Source organism: Ammodytes marinus (genome assembly GCF_949987685.1).
Source record: "Ammodytes marinus genome assembly, chromosome: 10".
Lineage (NCBI taxonomy): Eukaryota > Metazoa > Chordata > Actinopteri > Uranoscopiformes > Ammodytidae > Ammodytes > Ammodytes marinus.
Window position 1 is genome coordinate 15,002,382 of NC_137214.1, and position 16,400 is coordinate 15,018,781.

The following is a 16,400-nucleotide window of genomic DNA, read 5'->3' on the forward strand; positions in this document are numbered from 1 at the left end:
TGTGTTCCTGTTTGGTTTCGTTTTGGGAACCCAGGATTTGCCTGAAACATTTCTTAAAACAGAGACTTTTGTACATATGCGGTATCGTTTTTAACATTTATCGTACCTCAGTGTTTCAGCTTTGCGTGGTTTGTTGACATATTTCCATTGTACATTGTATTTTTCTTACATCTCATTCCTCAAGGCACTGTTCTTCTGTAAAGTCTAGGAGTCAAAATGCCAAATTGTGCCATGCCATAATGCCTTTTTTTTATTCCTGCTCTTTCCAAATCTCTTGTTTGTACTGTTTGCGAAAATCAAATTCTCTGTTATTGCTTCGACCTGACCTCACGAATATTCAACAGGCACTTTAATAAGGTGGATGGACAATAGAGACAGAAAATAAAAATCCACCTTTTGTCAACTGAATGTGTGCTTTGCTTGCCGCTCTAGCTCTCGCACTGTGTATTCCCCCTTAATCCTTCTGTTATTATTTCCCTTGTTTATCCTTGGATGTATGATGTGTCAGGGAGGCAGGGGAGACAAATACCCCCTGCATGTTGACATGTCAGTGACAGTAAGGTAAGACACCGTCAGACATGATGAAGATTGATGACAGCTCATTCCTCAGTGTGCGCCGTAGAGTCTAGACGAATGGGGCACTAGTGTCACCGAGCACCAAACACTGTAGTTCTCCTCTGGATCTTTAGGGAGCGCACCGTCAGTCACGGTGTACAGAAGGCAGACTAGAGCAGAGTAAAATAAACTGAGAGAATGAGAGATTAATCCGTATGTACCCCTCCATGGTGGAGGCCAATTGTTTCCTCCTTACCATTACATCTCTGTTAATCTTGGGTTGCCCATTAGAAGGGATCATACAGCCGACATGAAATATACCCTCTGTGTCGAACGCTTAATTAAATATTGATTGCAGTCTTATATGAATTTACTGCATCAAATTGAGGCCCCAGTCGGAGGGCTGCCTTTGATATGCTGTGTTTGATATGGAAATTAGCCTAGAAAGCAGCGGGGGCTGCCGCTGCACTACACATTTCCTATGTTGTTAATTTATTTATTTTGCTGTCATGTTGTTCCTTCATATTGTGAGGTAGCTGTGCAGCCCCCAATGAAATGTACATCTTTATTCATTTACTGGAGCTATGATTGACTGCACATCAACTCCCAATTTTATTATTATTTATTTTTTTAACTTCAGATAAAATCAGATAGTTTTTGTCATTTTAATCCAAAATGCTGCAGAGTTTGCACAGCTTTTCCAGCTTGGAAAATAAAAATTGCTTGAAATGTTTTGTGTCCGAAAAAGCTAAGTAGCCTACACTTGTTGCTGAATGTTTCTTTATTATGAAAATGCATGGCAATTGAACAATAAGCAGTGAGCAGGTTTATATTGTAAGACATTCACTGTTTTAAACTGGCCTCTTTTCTTACAGCTTCCGTTCTTTAAAATCAATTATCAAAAAAATAACTATGTATGGCAATAATCATTTTGTTTTGGTAGTTAAGATACTTTAATACTTGTTTTGACACGTTAATATGTTTGCCTGGAAACAAAGGATGCCCTTTTACATACACCCTGAATTAATTTAGTTATGTATTCTTATTTTAATGGAAGGCATCTTGTATAATAAAAGTGTGAAGATTTTTCTCCTTTTGTGAGAGGATTTTTGGTTTCTCTGACACTGAATACCACTACTTGTGATACATTTGTTTACCAGCAGATGGGAGCGATGTGTTTGGTTGTAACTTACAGTAGCACCGTCAAATTTGATGTAAGTATAAGTAACTTACGAGTAGCCTACAAGTTTTACAGTAAACAAGTATTACTTTTAAAAAATAGTGTTATATCGGTCTTTTCTGATACAATTGTTATAATTAAACGTAATCATACAGTCATACTTTGACAATTCATTTTAACAACATAACATTCAAAGCATCTTGTGTTTTTGTTAAATATACTGTGATTTTTATTTGACATGCAACACATGTGTTAAACCCAGTTTGAAAAATAATTGAATCTATCTTTACATTTCAGGGTCAGGGTCTTCCACATCCAATGTCAGCCTCTTTTTAGTTAATCCCATAACATGTTTTATCCAGCGATAATAAAGGGCCACCCTGGTGTAGACGCCATATTTGCCTTCCCTTGCGCATTCTTCCCCCCAGCTCACTATACCGGTGAGAAACCACGTGTCATGAATGCTGTTTGTGTGAGGGCCGCCACTGTCTCCCTGACAGGCGTCTTTAGCCTCGTCGTAGTATCCCGCACAAAACATGACCGGAGTGATCCTGGCGCTGCTGCTGCGCTTACACTCTGTCCGGTCAGTGAAGGGAACCTGCACCTGCTGCAGAGTAACAGCTGTTAATCCCAGGAAGCGTGTTCGGCCCCAGCCGCTGACCGTAGCCGGGGACGACTCCTTGACCAGGGCCTCGGTGAAAGCCTTGGGGCCCACACAGATGGGTCTGACTGCTGTGGAGAAGGTGATGGGGCTTTTGAGGTACAGCAGGGCAATGTCATGGTTGTACAAGCTCACAGTCTTGTTATAGCGCGGGTGGATGTGTTGCTCCAACACCTCGTGATCCTGCTCTGTGCCGTCCTTGATGTGGATGTTATACTCCCCTGCAGGCAAGGATAGTAATTGAAATATTTCCAGGTATTTTGGGAGAGGATGAAAGAAAATACAACATACAAGGATGATATGACACGGATGTTCATTTGGTGCATTTGAACTAGTCTTGAGTATTTTGCTTGTTCACATTTACCCTTTTTTCACGTTTTTCCCCTGCCCCTTTGAGAGTCTGTGCTCCACACTGACAAAAAGAAAGACCCTATACAAAAAAGTGACGTCTTCGAAATTGCTATTTTTTACCTGCCAAAAGACTGCAGTAAAAAATTGGCCAGCAGGATAACTACTTTACAAAGATCTACTACAGGTCATGCTTTAGCAAAGGCAAGACTATAGTTGGCTTTGAAACTTACCCACTCTAATGAAGAAGGGGCCTTGTGCCTCCACCAGGCAATGAGCAGCAGTGATAACCCACCGCTCGCCGAGAATGGTGCCCCCACAGAATAACTGACCGCTGGGACGCGCTATCAAGGCTGCCTGGATAAAAGAGGAAAGAAAAAAAAACTGAATAGCTACGTTCTGCAACTGCTGTTTTTTCCCCTCTGGAACCTCCGGTAACAAAGCCCTTATATGCATCAAGTACTTCCACTTCCATACAATACCTGCCATGGGATCTCTCCTGGCATTACCAACGTGCCACCGACAATGCGTTTATTAGCACTTGGTGGCTCCTCGCTTGGGATCTCAGCATCACTGTACTCCCACGGGGAAAATCTTCTTCTGGTTCTGTATCCTACAGAGTCAGTACTGGCAGAAGAAGACACTGTGGCAGTGGCTGAAGTGGAGGGAGGGGATGTGTTGCTGTTGACGAGGCTCAGTGAAGTGTTGTTCTGAAGGCTGGCCTCTTCACGGCCGAACAGAGACCTTGTGGATGCTGCACTCACCTCTGTCAGGACAGTTCTGCCACATGGGAATTCGTCTGGGAATATGAGAAAAGAAAAGCATTGTGGAATGGAGAGGGATTATGGAGATATTTAGCAGAGAGATCATCTTTAGAGCATGTGGTTACCTTGCGGTTCACAGCTAACACTGTCCTGCATCAGCCTGTACCCTGTAGCACAAAGGCACTTTGCTCCAAAGGTTGTCATTGATTCACAAAAGTGCATACAGTCTCCGTTGTTCACGTCACATCTTCTTGTTAAAACTGAGGGGGAAGATAAAGACAAATTATTAATTTGAACCCATCCTCTTATTATATATGTATATGTATACAGTATAAACATACTGTATATATATTATTGTTTTATTATTATTGTTTCAATGTTCATACAGGCACATAACTATGGCCTTGAGACGGACTTGAACATTGGTGGACTTCTCTCCACTGTCAGATAAACGTGTGATTCAGGTAAATCACAGGCCATTTCTCACAGAGATGGCACTTTGGCTGCTGTTTTTAGAATATCCCAAAATACCAAAAATCTTATTTTGGGACCTAAAAGCAGGCTGACTCTGGGTTGAACCCATTAAATTAGATTTAGAAAGAAGGTCGAGCGTCTATCTTTTTACCTTTGAGAGTGAGATCTGATCACAGATCATTTGGATCATGTGGCACACAAATCACATTTCTTTTGATCAGGGGCTTTTACTTACCAATCCCACAGTCCCTGCCGGTGGAGCTGGGGGGGCATGTGCACGTGTAGTAGCCAAGGTGGTCTTGGCATGACCCCTGATTCAGACACGGGCTTGTTTTACACTGATTGCCATCTGAAGAAATCCAGCACACAGTCATCTAATGACCTCATTTGGTTGTTTCGTCAAAGCAATATTTACTCGGGGAAAAAGGGTAGAAAGGGGAAAATCTTCACATGAAAGAAACGTTCTGATTTATAAGGTGGAACGAGTACTCTAGAAGCAGATGTATTTTCTCTTTGAATGATCACAAGCATTCCTTAGACAAGGAAGATAATATAAAAGGTTCATAATCGAAGAAGTCAGAGAGGAAAAAATGGCAAGAAACACCTTAAACAAACACACAGTAATCACTGCAACATTTAAAAAATGTTCTGTTTATGTTGGGAGAAGACTCACTGTATTAAAAAACTCTTACCTACATATCCAGCCCAGAACGCCATCTAAAATGCAGGTTAAAGTATTTGAGTATAGCCAGGCAAAAACAAAGAAAACATGTAAAATAAAAACTAAATTAATGAACACCCACTGTCTGTTCATCGTTCTCAAAGGTCTCCCTGGCCTCTTCCAGGTCACATACTTCCTCGATACACTCCCTCTCCAAGTTGCCTTCCAGCAACTCCTCAAAGAAACCAGTGTTAGAACGTTTGTGTCTTCTCAGGACGCTGTCGGCTGCCTGACCGGACAGAAACACTGGGCCTGTAGCTGGAGCTGGGTGAAAGGTGAGTAAAAGGAAAACATATTGTACACAGACTGTTTTTGAGTGAACCTATCCCTGCTGGCAACAGTCTCAAAGTAAGCCTCAAGTCAGAAATAGACAACAAAGCATATAATACCTCCAAAGCATTGCTGAATGTCCAAGAGCAGCAAACATAAAAAGAAAGAGAAATAAAATAGTGCCATTCCCAGCAGTTTTGATTTCATCCTGACGGGGACACACTCCAAAGTACAGAGCTCTGTTTGCACATGTACACTCACAATTAGTTGCATATTTGCTCAAAGAAAAAAAATACATCCTGACTCGGTCTGAAAAAAATCCAGTATGTCTACATCCACATGCACTCAAACAATCTAATTTTGTATTATTAATTATTATTTATTACTCATATTATTATTATTATTATTATTATTATTATTATTATTATTATTATTATTATTATTATTATTATTATTATTATTATTATTATTATTATTATTATTATTATTGTTGTTGTTGTTATTATTATTTATCTGTAAATTTAAATAGGGGAGCGATATTATTTTTTAATAATAAAATGAAACTCATGCATTGATTTTCACCTCCGGTACTAGGCCTGTTTTTACACTCCAGATCTTCACTATTAGCTTCAGCTAAGGTTACTAATCTTACCATCTTCTGAAAAAAACAAACAAAAAGTTTATCTTACCCAACCCAGGTTCAATGTTTCATTACACAGGTGGCCATGAATCTGATAAATGGATCATTTATATTTAGACAAACAATTGGATTTTCTTTTTACATATGGAGCTCATGGGTTTTTGAAAGTACTATAATCAACAAAGTTAATATAATATAATGTAGTATAATACAATGTGTGATGTTTTAAGTCACATTTTCCATGATAAATCCAGCTTTTCCTACCCTTTCCTGGGCCCGCATGTAGAAAAGCGAGAAGAAAAGCATTTTGATCTTTTCACCACAAGATGGCGGACTTACACCTTAAATGTAAAGCAACCTTTTATATACTGTATATCTATGAACCAACAAGACAGTAATATATATTGATGACATGCTCATGTACCTGGGGGGTTAAGGCCGGGTGATATGATGCCTGTGATGATTCAGTGTGTGTGAGCTAAAGATTGAACTCTGGTGTTATTTTTCTGGTCTGGCGTATAAGATGCAAGCCATCACTGGCTCTGAAATACCCGCCCCAGAGGGAGTCCAAAGTCTTCTCGGGTGTTGGCAGCTATTGACCGGAGGCATTAATATCTTATTGAGTCATTCAGAGGCTGAATAATTCATACATGAGTAATTAACACTGTCTGCTCAATAAGAGAGCTTCTCAATCATTTCCAGCCTGATTGAATATCAGAGTAGAGAAGTTACGGTGTGTTTAATCACACCATCATGATTTAGTCTAGTGACCGAGAAAAGGTATTCACCCTGGCTAAACATCGTCACAGGTATTCCAACTATAGTCCAGCACATTACTGTGTAAGTATACACTGCACTGTCCTCGTTGAGTCATCTTTCTAAATGTGAGTCTGCTGCTGAGCCTTGCGGAGAGCCTTACGTGATAAAATAGCACTGATGGTTTTTGCTATGCTGAGCATGCTAACAATGCTGAATTAAATGGACGGTGTGGATGCATGGATGGGAACTTCAAATAGTCTGTGACTGACTATTGATCTATAAAGATCTCCCTGACATCTCCGTCTTCTCTCTTCTTTGGCAGCACCAAACAGCCAGGGAGTCTGTGTCGGCTCCAATTAGATTAGTCACTACAGAGCAGGGCTCGAGTCAAGGCCTCACAGATAATACAAACTCTGATGCTGGTTCAGTGCTATTGATCGCTATACTGTACCCAAGTCTTTCACCAAGGACACTGTGTCATTTGCAGAGGCTTATGTCCGGCTGTGGTAAAACAATAGTGTAGTTGTGGAAGTGTGGATTTGTTATTACACAGATGCAAGCGAGGATAAGAAAGCTCTCTCATGCTATCTGTACACAGGCTTGGTGACTTGCAAGCACTTTTCCCCATTTACCGCCACCAGCAGTTTGAGGAAGATGAGCTGCTGTCGAGAATATTCCAGGAGGTGAAGACTGAACGAGCAGAGATAGACTTTGGATTTATCACAGCTTGTATGTGCTTCTAAATGGAGTCTGACGTTTCATCAGCAGGTGCATCAAATGAGACTTTTGTTTTATGTGAAATCCTCACAAGACACAGACAGAATAAACTCTATTTGAGGTCACAGGGGAGATGGTGTAATTATATGTATTCAGTGTGGAGAAAAAGAAAACCTTCAGGATAAAACAACAACAATGAAATGAAAAGTATCTTTAAGGGATAGAAGTGTAAGATGTGTGTGTCGTGTCTCTCCGTTACATCTGAAGCTACAGCCAGGAGATGGTTCGCTTAGCTAGCTTAGCATTAAGAATGGAAAACAGAAGAAACAGCTAGACTTACTCTTCAAATGGTAGAAACACCTAATGTTCTTCCCCTGGGATCAAAAGTTAAAAGTTCCATGTTGTTTATAATGTGTGTAGTACAGGAGCGAGTACCTTTAGGAAGTAATGCTGGTAGGGAGGGGCAGATGGTCAGGTGACAGGAAGTGTCACGACTCACAAGCACATGTTGTAGGCATCAGAGCATAGAAGGCATGCTAGATTAGCAGTTTAATTAGCTCTCCAATTATGATGCTGTTCATTCATCACCATCACCATCATCATCATCATCATCATCATCATCATCATCATCATCATCATCATCATCATCATCATCATCATCATCATCATTTTGTTTGTTAAAACAATGTCTGTAAGTATCATCAATGCACTGTGGAGTTTTTTGGAAACGTTTAACTGGTTAGAGTAGAGAGCTAGCTGGTTCAGTTAGTGAGCCCAATACACCTACCTAGTTATGTGTTTTGATTAAATGTTTTTGTCTGGGCACGGTGATGGCTAAGTAACTTTTTCCCTCTGTTTGTCTTTGTGCTAAACTTAGGCTTACCATCTCATAGCTGCAAATTTATATTTACCAGACAGACCTGAGAGTGGCATCAATCTTCTTCTCTAATGTCTGGCAAGAAAGCAAATGAGCGTGGTTCTTGAAATGTTTGAAGAAAGGAATTTAAAGCAACACTGATACTTCAGATTTTTCATTTAATCAAATATCGGGAAGTAGAAGTGTTTCATCTGCCTTAGAACAGTCTATGTTACAACCTTTTTCAAAGGGCACTTCTTGTTGATGACTCTTGGTACATCTATGAAACAATGGCTGACATTATCATTTGCATGGTCTACTTCAGTATGTTTGGAACCTTGGGAAGGGAGCTACACTGTAGCCTACCGGTATATAAAGAAAACTATTATATTTTTTGATGCTGTATGACTGAATTAAATCTTGAGTTTCTGGGCGTTTCTCAATACACTTAAGTCTTGCAAGCTTGTACAGTAATATCCGAAGGGAGCTCCTATGATGTGAGCTGTAAAAAATCAGCACTGCAGGCCTCAAAGCCCCTACCCCGCTGCATCTCCCCCTCCGCTAGATGAAGTCATTGACATTAATGTGATATTTGAGAGAGACTTGCTGTGTTAATTAGTATAGCCATTTCTGTAATTCGAAAGACTTGTGTATCGCACCCGTGACCCGTTCCCCCTGCTTCCCCACGTGCATCCACACAATTCCAAACACTGACATTTTAACAATTGGCTTTATATTTGCTGGAGACGGAGAGGTAGTGTTTGGATTTACAGGCTAACAACACCAGTAACAGTCCAACACTCATAAATAGGCTGTTGGAGGCCTTCCAGGTGAAATTGTGCCAGTGAAATACAAGAAAGAAAATATATTAAAACCCCAGATGCAGTTGTAGTTGTACAGGAAATCATTACTGATGTAAACCAACATATACGTATATATATGTATATATATTTCCATTTTTGTTTAATCAGTATCACTTTCTGCATGAGGTGGAACTGGAATATAAGGAACATATTTTGATTGATTGATAAAAGTCACTAATATCAAGTTAAATGAAGTACTCTCATGGCAACAAAATGCCCTTATACTGTATTTCTACACTGTTATCGATACAATCTGACATTTATAAAACCTGGTAGAATAAGTGGGTCCGTGACCCAATAATGCCTAACCTAGTTGGATCCTAGGTTTACCTACATTTGTAAATGCATCACATATGGCTGCAAGTTTTATAGTCCAAAACAGTTTTCTTTAAAGTAACTATGTGTGCAGGTGTGGGACAAATAAAGATGATTTAAAATAAATAATTTAAATCCTGGGTTTTGCACGAGTATATGCAATCCATGCATGCTTTGTCCTGCCAGTGGTGACACAGTAATACGGTATGTGAGCTCCTGAGAAATGAGAGCTCAAATCCACTGCTGGTTCTGTGAGTCGTGATGCAGCCGAGCTGACAGACGCTGCCGGCTCTGTGATGTTCAACCACCGTTAATGAAAAGTGGAGATCCAATCCCTCCTGGTCAGGAAGTGCCCGACAAGCTCACTGTTTTGAATTCTGAATGTCAAAAAATGATATCCTAATAATAATATATAAAATCCAACTTAGCACTCTTGATGTGAGGCATTCTTCAGGTGCTAATAACTCGTCCGCCAATGAAGACTTCATCACCAGAGGTATATGTGTGTAGTGTCAGATGCATGTAAATCATTTGTCCAGCAGCTGAAATAAACCCTGTGACATCAGAGTGATAAAAATGCAATCTGAGGAGAGGCCAAGTCAATTATGTGTTGTGTTATTGGGAGCGAGACAGAAATACAACATCAAGCCCTCCCTTTTGACCCTGACCTCTTTAGCTTTGAAATAACTTGCTGACCCCATTTTGACCTTTGGGACTGAGGTCAATTCTCAGAGATTAATAAGCAGGTGCAACAACGGTGGTGTTTGCAGAAATCCATTTTTTATGTGCGAACTCATAGAAATCCATTAAGATGCACACACGAATGCACAAACCCTTGGATGACCTTTATTTTCATTACACGTCTTCGGCTTTTCTTATCCTGCATTTGCTACTGTGCAATAATATTATTTATTATATTCATGTATGACAACCAAATACTGTATAAAATAGAGATCATGTGAATATTTTATATGACTCGCGCATGACGCTGACCTCTCCTGCATAATGCCGCATACTCTTCTCCCTACAGTGACAACTCCCGTGATTGAGTAAGTAAATCTACAATCGCTCAACCTGCTATTCTCTGATAAGTGTCACTGTCATAGGACGCAGTGATTCATGTAACTTTTTGTGCATTTTGAGTGAGACAGAAGATGGGTTGTGATAAGCCCCACCTGTTCTGCACAAAATACAAACACAAATAGTACAGTGACTAACAACACTCCTCGACCTCCAGCATGTATCCACTGTCATTAGCAACCCTGTAACAGAACCGTCTGATTACCTTATCTGCCGCACTCAGTGGTTAAATCAGACTAACATCTACAGTATCTCACAAAAGTGAGTACACCCCTAACATTTCTTCAAATATTTCATTAGATCTTTCCATGCGACAACACTGAATAAATGACACTTTGATACAATGTCAAGTAGTCAGTGTATAGCTTGTATAACAGTGTAAATTTACTGTCCCCTCAAAATAACTCGACACACAGCCATTAATGTCTAAACTGCTGGCAACAAAAGTGAGTACACCCCTAAGAAAAAATTTCCAAATTGGGCCCAAAGTGTCAATATTTTGTTTTGCCATCATTATTTTCTAGCACTGCCTTAACCCTCTTAGGCATGTAGTTCACTAGAGCTTCACAGGTTGCAACTGGACCCCTCTTCTACCCATTCATGACGACATCAAGGAGCTGGTGGATATTAGAGTCCTTGCGCTCCTCCATCTCCCGTTTTAGGATGCCCCAAAGATGCTCAATAGGGTTTAAGACTGGAGACATGCTTGGCCAGTCCATAACCTTTACCCTCAGCTTCTTTAGCAAGCCAGTGGTCGTTCGGAGGGGTGTTTGGGGTCGTTATCATGTTGCAGTACTGCCCTGCGGCCCAGTTTATGAAGGGAGGGGATCATGCTCTGCTTCAGTATGTCACAGTACATGTTAGAATTCAATGAACTGTAGATCCCCAGTGCTGGCAGCACTCATGCAGCCCCAGACCATGACACTCCAACCACCATGCTTGACTCTAGGGAAGACACACTTGTCTTTGTACTCCTCACCTGGTTGCCGCTCCACACTCTTAACACCATCTGAACCAAATAAATGTATTTTGGTCTCATCAGACCACAGGACATGGTTGCAGTAATCCATGTCCGTAGTCTGTTTGTCTTCAGCAAACTTTTTGTGGGGTTTCTTGTGCATCATCTTTAGAAGAGGCTTCCTTCTGGTATGACAGCCATGCAGACCAGTATGATGCAGAGTGCGCCGTATGGTATGAGCACTGACAGGTTGACCCCCCACCCCTTCAAGCCCTTCAGCAATGCTGGCAGCACTCATACGTCTATTTTCCAAAGCCAACCTCTGTGTACGACGCTGACCATGTGCACTCAAACTTCGTAAACTGGGCCGCAGGGTGGTATTGCAACATGATAACGACCCCAAACACACCTCCAAGACGACCAGTGGCTTGCTAAAAAAGCTGAGGGTAAAGGTTATGGCCTGGCCAAGCATGTCTCCAGACCTAAACCCTATTGAGCATCTTTGGGGCATCCTCAAACGGAAGGTGGAGGAGCGCAAGGTCTTTAATATCCACCAGCTCTGTGATGCTGTCATAAATGGATGGAAGAGGGTTCCAGTTGCAACCTGTGAAGCTCTAGTGAACTCCATGCCCAAGAGGGTTAAGGCAGTGCTGGAAAATAATGTTGGCCACACAAAATATTGACACTTTGGGCCCAATTTGTAAATTTTTTCTAAGGGGTGTACTCACTTTTGTTGCCAGCAGTTTAGACATTAATGGCTGTGGGTCGAGTTATTTTGAGGGGACAGTAAATTTACACTGTTATACAAGCTATACACTGACTACTTGACATTGTATCAAAGTGTCATTTATTCAGTGTTGTCCCATGGAAAGATATAAAGAAAAATGTGAAGAAATGTGAGGGGTGTACTCACTTTTGTGAGATACTGTATAATCAGAGGCAGACTTCTAACCCTGCTGCACAATAATGGAGCATTAATCACCCTCCAACACCTCACCGCCTGTCCCAGAGAATTATTTTTAGGAGCAATTTCTCTGTACAAACCATGCACGCTCCTCCGCAAATATCACCTTGGGTGATTTTCAGTCCAGCCAAGTTACAAATCAAGCGGCTCCTTCGCCATTGGTCCAGTGTTAGTCTCTCTCACCCCGTGCAACTGATTTACAAGTCAGCTCGGTGTGCAGATTGGATGAATGGCTGTTACCCACGCGATTGGGAATTGATTTAATCAACTGCCATGGTGAATATACACTGCACAGCAAAATAATTGGGCTGTAGGTCCCACACGCTTATGGAAAATATCTAAAGGAAGAGCTCTATGAACATATCCCATTAAAGAAATGTATAAATAGCAAAACAACATGGCCACAGTAAAATCTGATCTAGTTCAAAACTATCGCAAGAAGCTTTAACTTTTGTCATTTTTGTGTATGCATCAGAGAAAAAACTAATTTGATTCAGTTGACTATGATAATTCATCAGTTCATTCATTAACCTTTCAGTCATTTGTTCATTCTTCCATTCGTTCACTTTGATCACAATACTGCTTGTGCATCAGCTGCCTTTTCCTTTGGGATACTAAGATGTTGTCAAAAGGTCAGGTAAAAGTAGTTAAAAAAGTTGTAAAATATTGGAAGAAAGCACTTTGCCTGGGATAAAGCCATGCAAGCAAAGAGAACGTGATCCGTTGTCTTTTTGTGACTGGAATACCATAACATCATCTTTGCAACAATTGCCAACAACTATGACAAAGTATCCTATCCAAGCACAAAATGAACTGCAATCGTCACACAATCGAAACCTCTAATGGACAATCTACATTGGTATATTATCGTATCCTGTGGAGCTGTTTGAGCCTGGCGAGACCAACTGGATGTCCGAGGAGCTCCACATTCGTTTCTTTCCTGCGGATCTGTCTGGCCTTTCTCCAATATAATATTCACCAAGCAGGGCTGTTATCGTCACTCTAGCCTCCAGTCAGACTGGGCCCTTAGTGGAAGGCAGCCCCTGATTAGTGAATGTTATTGTTGACGTCAAAGTGGGTTGACGAATAAGCTTGTGAGATATGGCTGAAGTCACGAGGCTAGTTTGATGACTACACTACAACCAATCAGAAGCTGCCTTCCACTATAAGGGTCAAAGGTGAGGTCAGAACGCTAGTCCTAGCCTGGTAATTTTTTGTACGGGCTCCTCCGGAAATTTGAGAAAGGCCAGACTGATCTACGGGACAAAAACGATTGTGTGCATTTATGAATGCGGGGATCTTTTTGTCTTAATTTCCTACAAATATCTGTCTCACACTCATTACCAATCAAAGGTACAAAACTCAATTTAAAGTTCATGTTCAAAATATCCCATATGTTTGAATATGTCACCCTAAGAACTATTAAGACACAAACATGCCTCTCATAACAACATTTTAATAAATGTTACATAAAGCATTAATTAAGTATTAACAAAACATTAATTTATGCTGCCCACTGTATTTCTGTTTATTGAAAGATAACAAAATATGATGATCAGTTTTAGTCACATCTCCTGAGCATGTTAGGTCTATGTATTACATTTACCGTAAGGAATGATCGTATATGACAAGAGACAAGAACAAAAACAGATCTGTTTGCTGAGTGTGCGCGCACGTGTGGGAGGCAGCGTGAGCATCAGGTGATGCATTTTTTCCAGCAAAAATCCAGCAATCAGCGGCAAACACTAGCAAATCAGGGTTATTCCGTGGCAGCGGTGGACACAGCCTGTGATATAACATCAGAAGTGACAGAGTGTGAGTCAGGAGTTTGTTTTATGCTTTACCAACTGGGCTGCAGGGCTTTGCTTTTAACAGTCTGGGGGTGAATGTAGCACTTTGCTGCAATGCCCTGTCGGAAAGGTCATAGGGGGCTATGGACACAGTGGGAACACAACCCACTGACATTTACACTCTCTCTAACCCTTGCTCTTTATGCGTCAACATACATGCACATGTGCTGCTCTTGAGTCAGAGCTCCACCTCATTCTACGCACGCTTGTATGACTCATTAGGTAATGTATGACGTCACCAGCACCTTCTGGGATCTGATGATGTTGATAACCTGCAAACATTTCAAAAAGCTCAAACACTTAAAATACTTCTTAACACATTTGGTAAGATTTTCAATGTATTTTCATAACTTAAAATATATCCTGACCACAACTATCAAGTATCCCTTCTGCCTTCATGGTGTAGCATTTGCTCAGTTGATATTCAGTAAATACCCCACTGAAGGACTTGTGGCACATCTTTTCATAGTATGTTTCCTTCAAAACCATTAAAAAGTCTGCATAAGTTTGGATAAATGTAAATTAATTATCTTTGCAAGGGCTACAATTAATGCAATACAAATCACTGAAAGAGTTTTATTATATTTAACGATTAAAACATTTCAATAATTTCAATATTAATGTACACATAATGTCCTTCAGATGTGGTTCATTGCTCTTTCGCAAGGGTTGTGTCTGTGTGTTTGAGATAATGCTATTTTGGTATCAGAATCATAATAAAATATTTTGTGTGCTAAATTAATATTGTAACACACTTTTTTAATAGGCAAATTATATCTGTGTACTTGCGCGTAATACATCTTTAACCTTGACGACAACTATTCACATGGAATAAATCTTAATTTTTTTAAAATAGAACTGGTTATTCCGAAAATAACATTTATGTTTAAAGAAAATTAGACATTTATAACTGCAATGCAGAAACTTTCGGGGCTGAAAGGGATAATATATCCACTCTATATGTGCATTAAGGTTGTTCAACTGATTAGAGTAAAGTTACATTGTAAAGATTTTAATAGACAATTTTATGCAACAATGTTAAGTATGTCACCCACTGCTCACAGCATGGCTAATGAATTACCTGCCAAAACACAAAAGAATAAAAAGATGAATAGATAATAGATAGATAAGAAAATTCAGTGTGCTTGAGTAAGCCTTCACAGTATATTATGTTCAAACACCTGGAAGCCTGGTTGCAGTACATTAACCTTACATTGAGTTCATTAAGTCATCAAGAAAATTATGTACAGTAACTGAACTGTTTTTAAAACTGTATTGATTTGTCCATTTGAGGCAGAGCGACAGTGTGCCTGAGATGTCTCGGGGAGATTTGAGCATGCGAAGAAAGTTTAAAAGGGGTCCTGTTTCTTTCTAAAAATAGCAGCCATATAGATCTCGTAACCCTCAACCCGCAGCTCTTTTTGCTCCGCTGCCACTGAGTGTTAACAGACCTGCAGGGCTGAGAAATGTGACTTAAAGCCTGAACCTGGGCCAGCAACTATGAATGAAAGCTGATAAAAAAAGAAATAGCAATAATCATAATTATTGTAGAAACCTCCAAAGTGGATTAAGAGGCCTGAACAACAATTTGGATTTTTGGCTGCAAGCGCCGTTCACTCACCATTTGGACCAGGAACATTTTAAAGTGAAGGATGACGTGTGACTTTTAGAGTGCAGGTTTGAAAGGTAAGGACCCCCGCATGCTCTTAGCTCTAAAATCCATTTATTTCTGAACACCAGCATGCTGTATAACCTTCATTATTAGTCAATAGAGATGTCATAGTGTAAGCTGCAACAAACAACAGAGGATGGACAGTATTTCCTCAGTGTGACGCAACATAAAGGAGTCAATGTTTTTTCTGTTATTATAAAACTCAGCTTTGGAGTTTAGTTTCGTAAAGTGTCTCTTGATAAGCTACAGAAAGGGCTGTCGAAGGTTTTCATAAGAAAATAATATTTATTTGGTGAGTAGATGCAATGATAACTGTTCACAGATCTATTGAAAGTCCTTGGCACCCAACACATTGTTTCTGGAAATACAAATGTCTATTGACTGTCAAGGGTCACACAGAAAATCAACTTCACCTCCAATGCACTGCTTCAATGACACTAATCTTGAGGACAGATATTGCAAGACCTGGGGAAAAGAAGTTGTTGCACTGATGGATCTTTTGTATGTTCGATGATCCTAAAAGAGTGGGCCGGTGACAAACTTGAACCTCGTAATGTTGTGGAATACACAGTCCAGATTTGTCCTTGTGACAGAATGAAAATTATGCCAGAACTTTCTGTAAGTGGCATGACAAGAACACTTGTCAATTTACATTTTATTTTTAAAAATCAAGCAATATTATGTCATAGTTGTTCCTGTTTATTTGAGATATTTAGCCAACAGGGGCTCTATTTTATGTTTACAAGCTTAAGC

General features: G+C 40.1%; 1 protein-coding gene across 1 annotated transcript; it reads right to left on the reverse strand.

Annotated features, from left to right (window-relative positions):
* Nucleotides 1–2,021: 2,021 nt before the first annotated feature.
* On the reverse strand, nt 2,022–8,662 carry f9a (coagulation factor IXa; the record flags this gene model as incomplete). The annotated part of the gene is made up of 8 exons (XM_080036059.1): nt 2,022–2,617; nt 2,978–3,101; nt 3,227–3,543; nt 3,634–3,768; nt 4,218–4,331; nt 4,675–4,699; nt 4,786–4,967; nt 8,605–8,662. The coding sequence occupies 8 exons, from the start codon at nt 8,660–8,662 to the stop codon at nt 2,022–2,024; spliced, it is 1,551 nt and encodes a 516-aa protein (XP_079892185.1).
* Between the last annotated feature and the right edge of the window lie 7,738 nt (nt 8,663–16,400).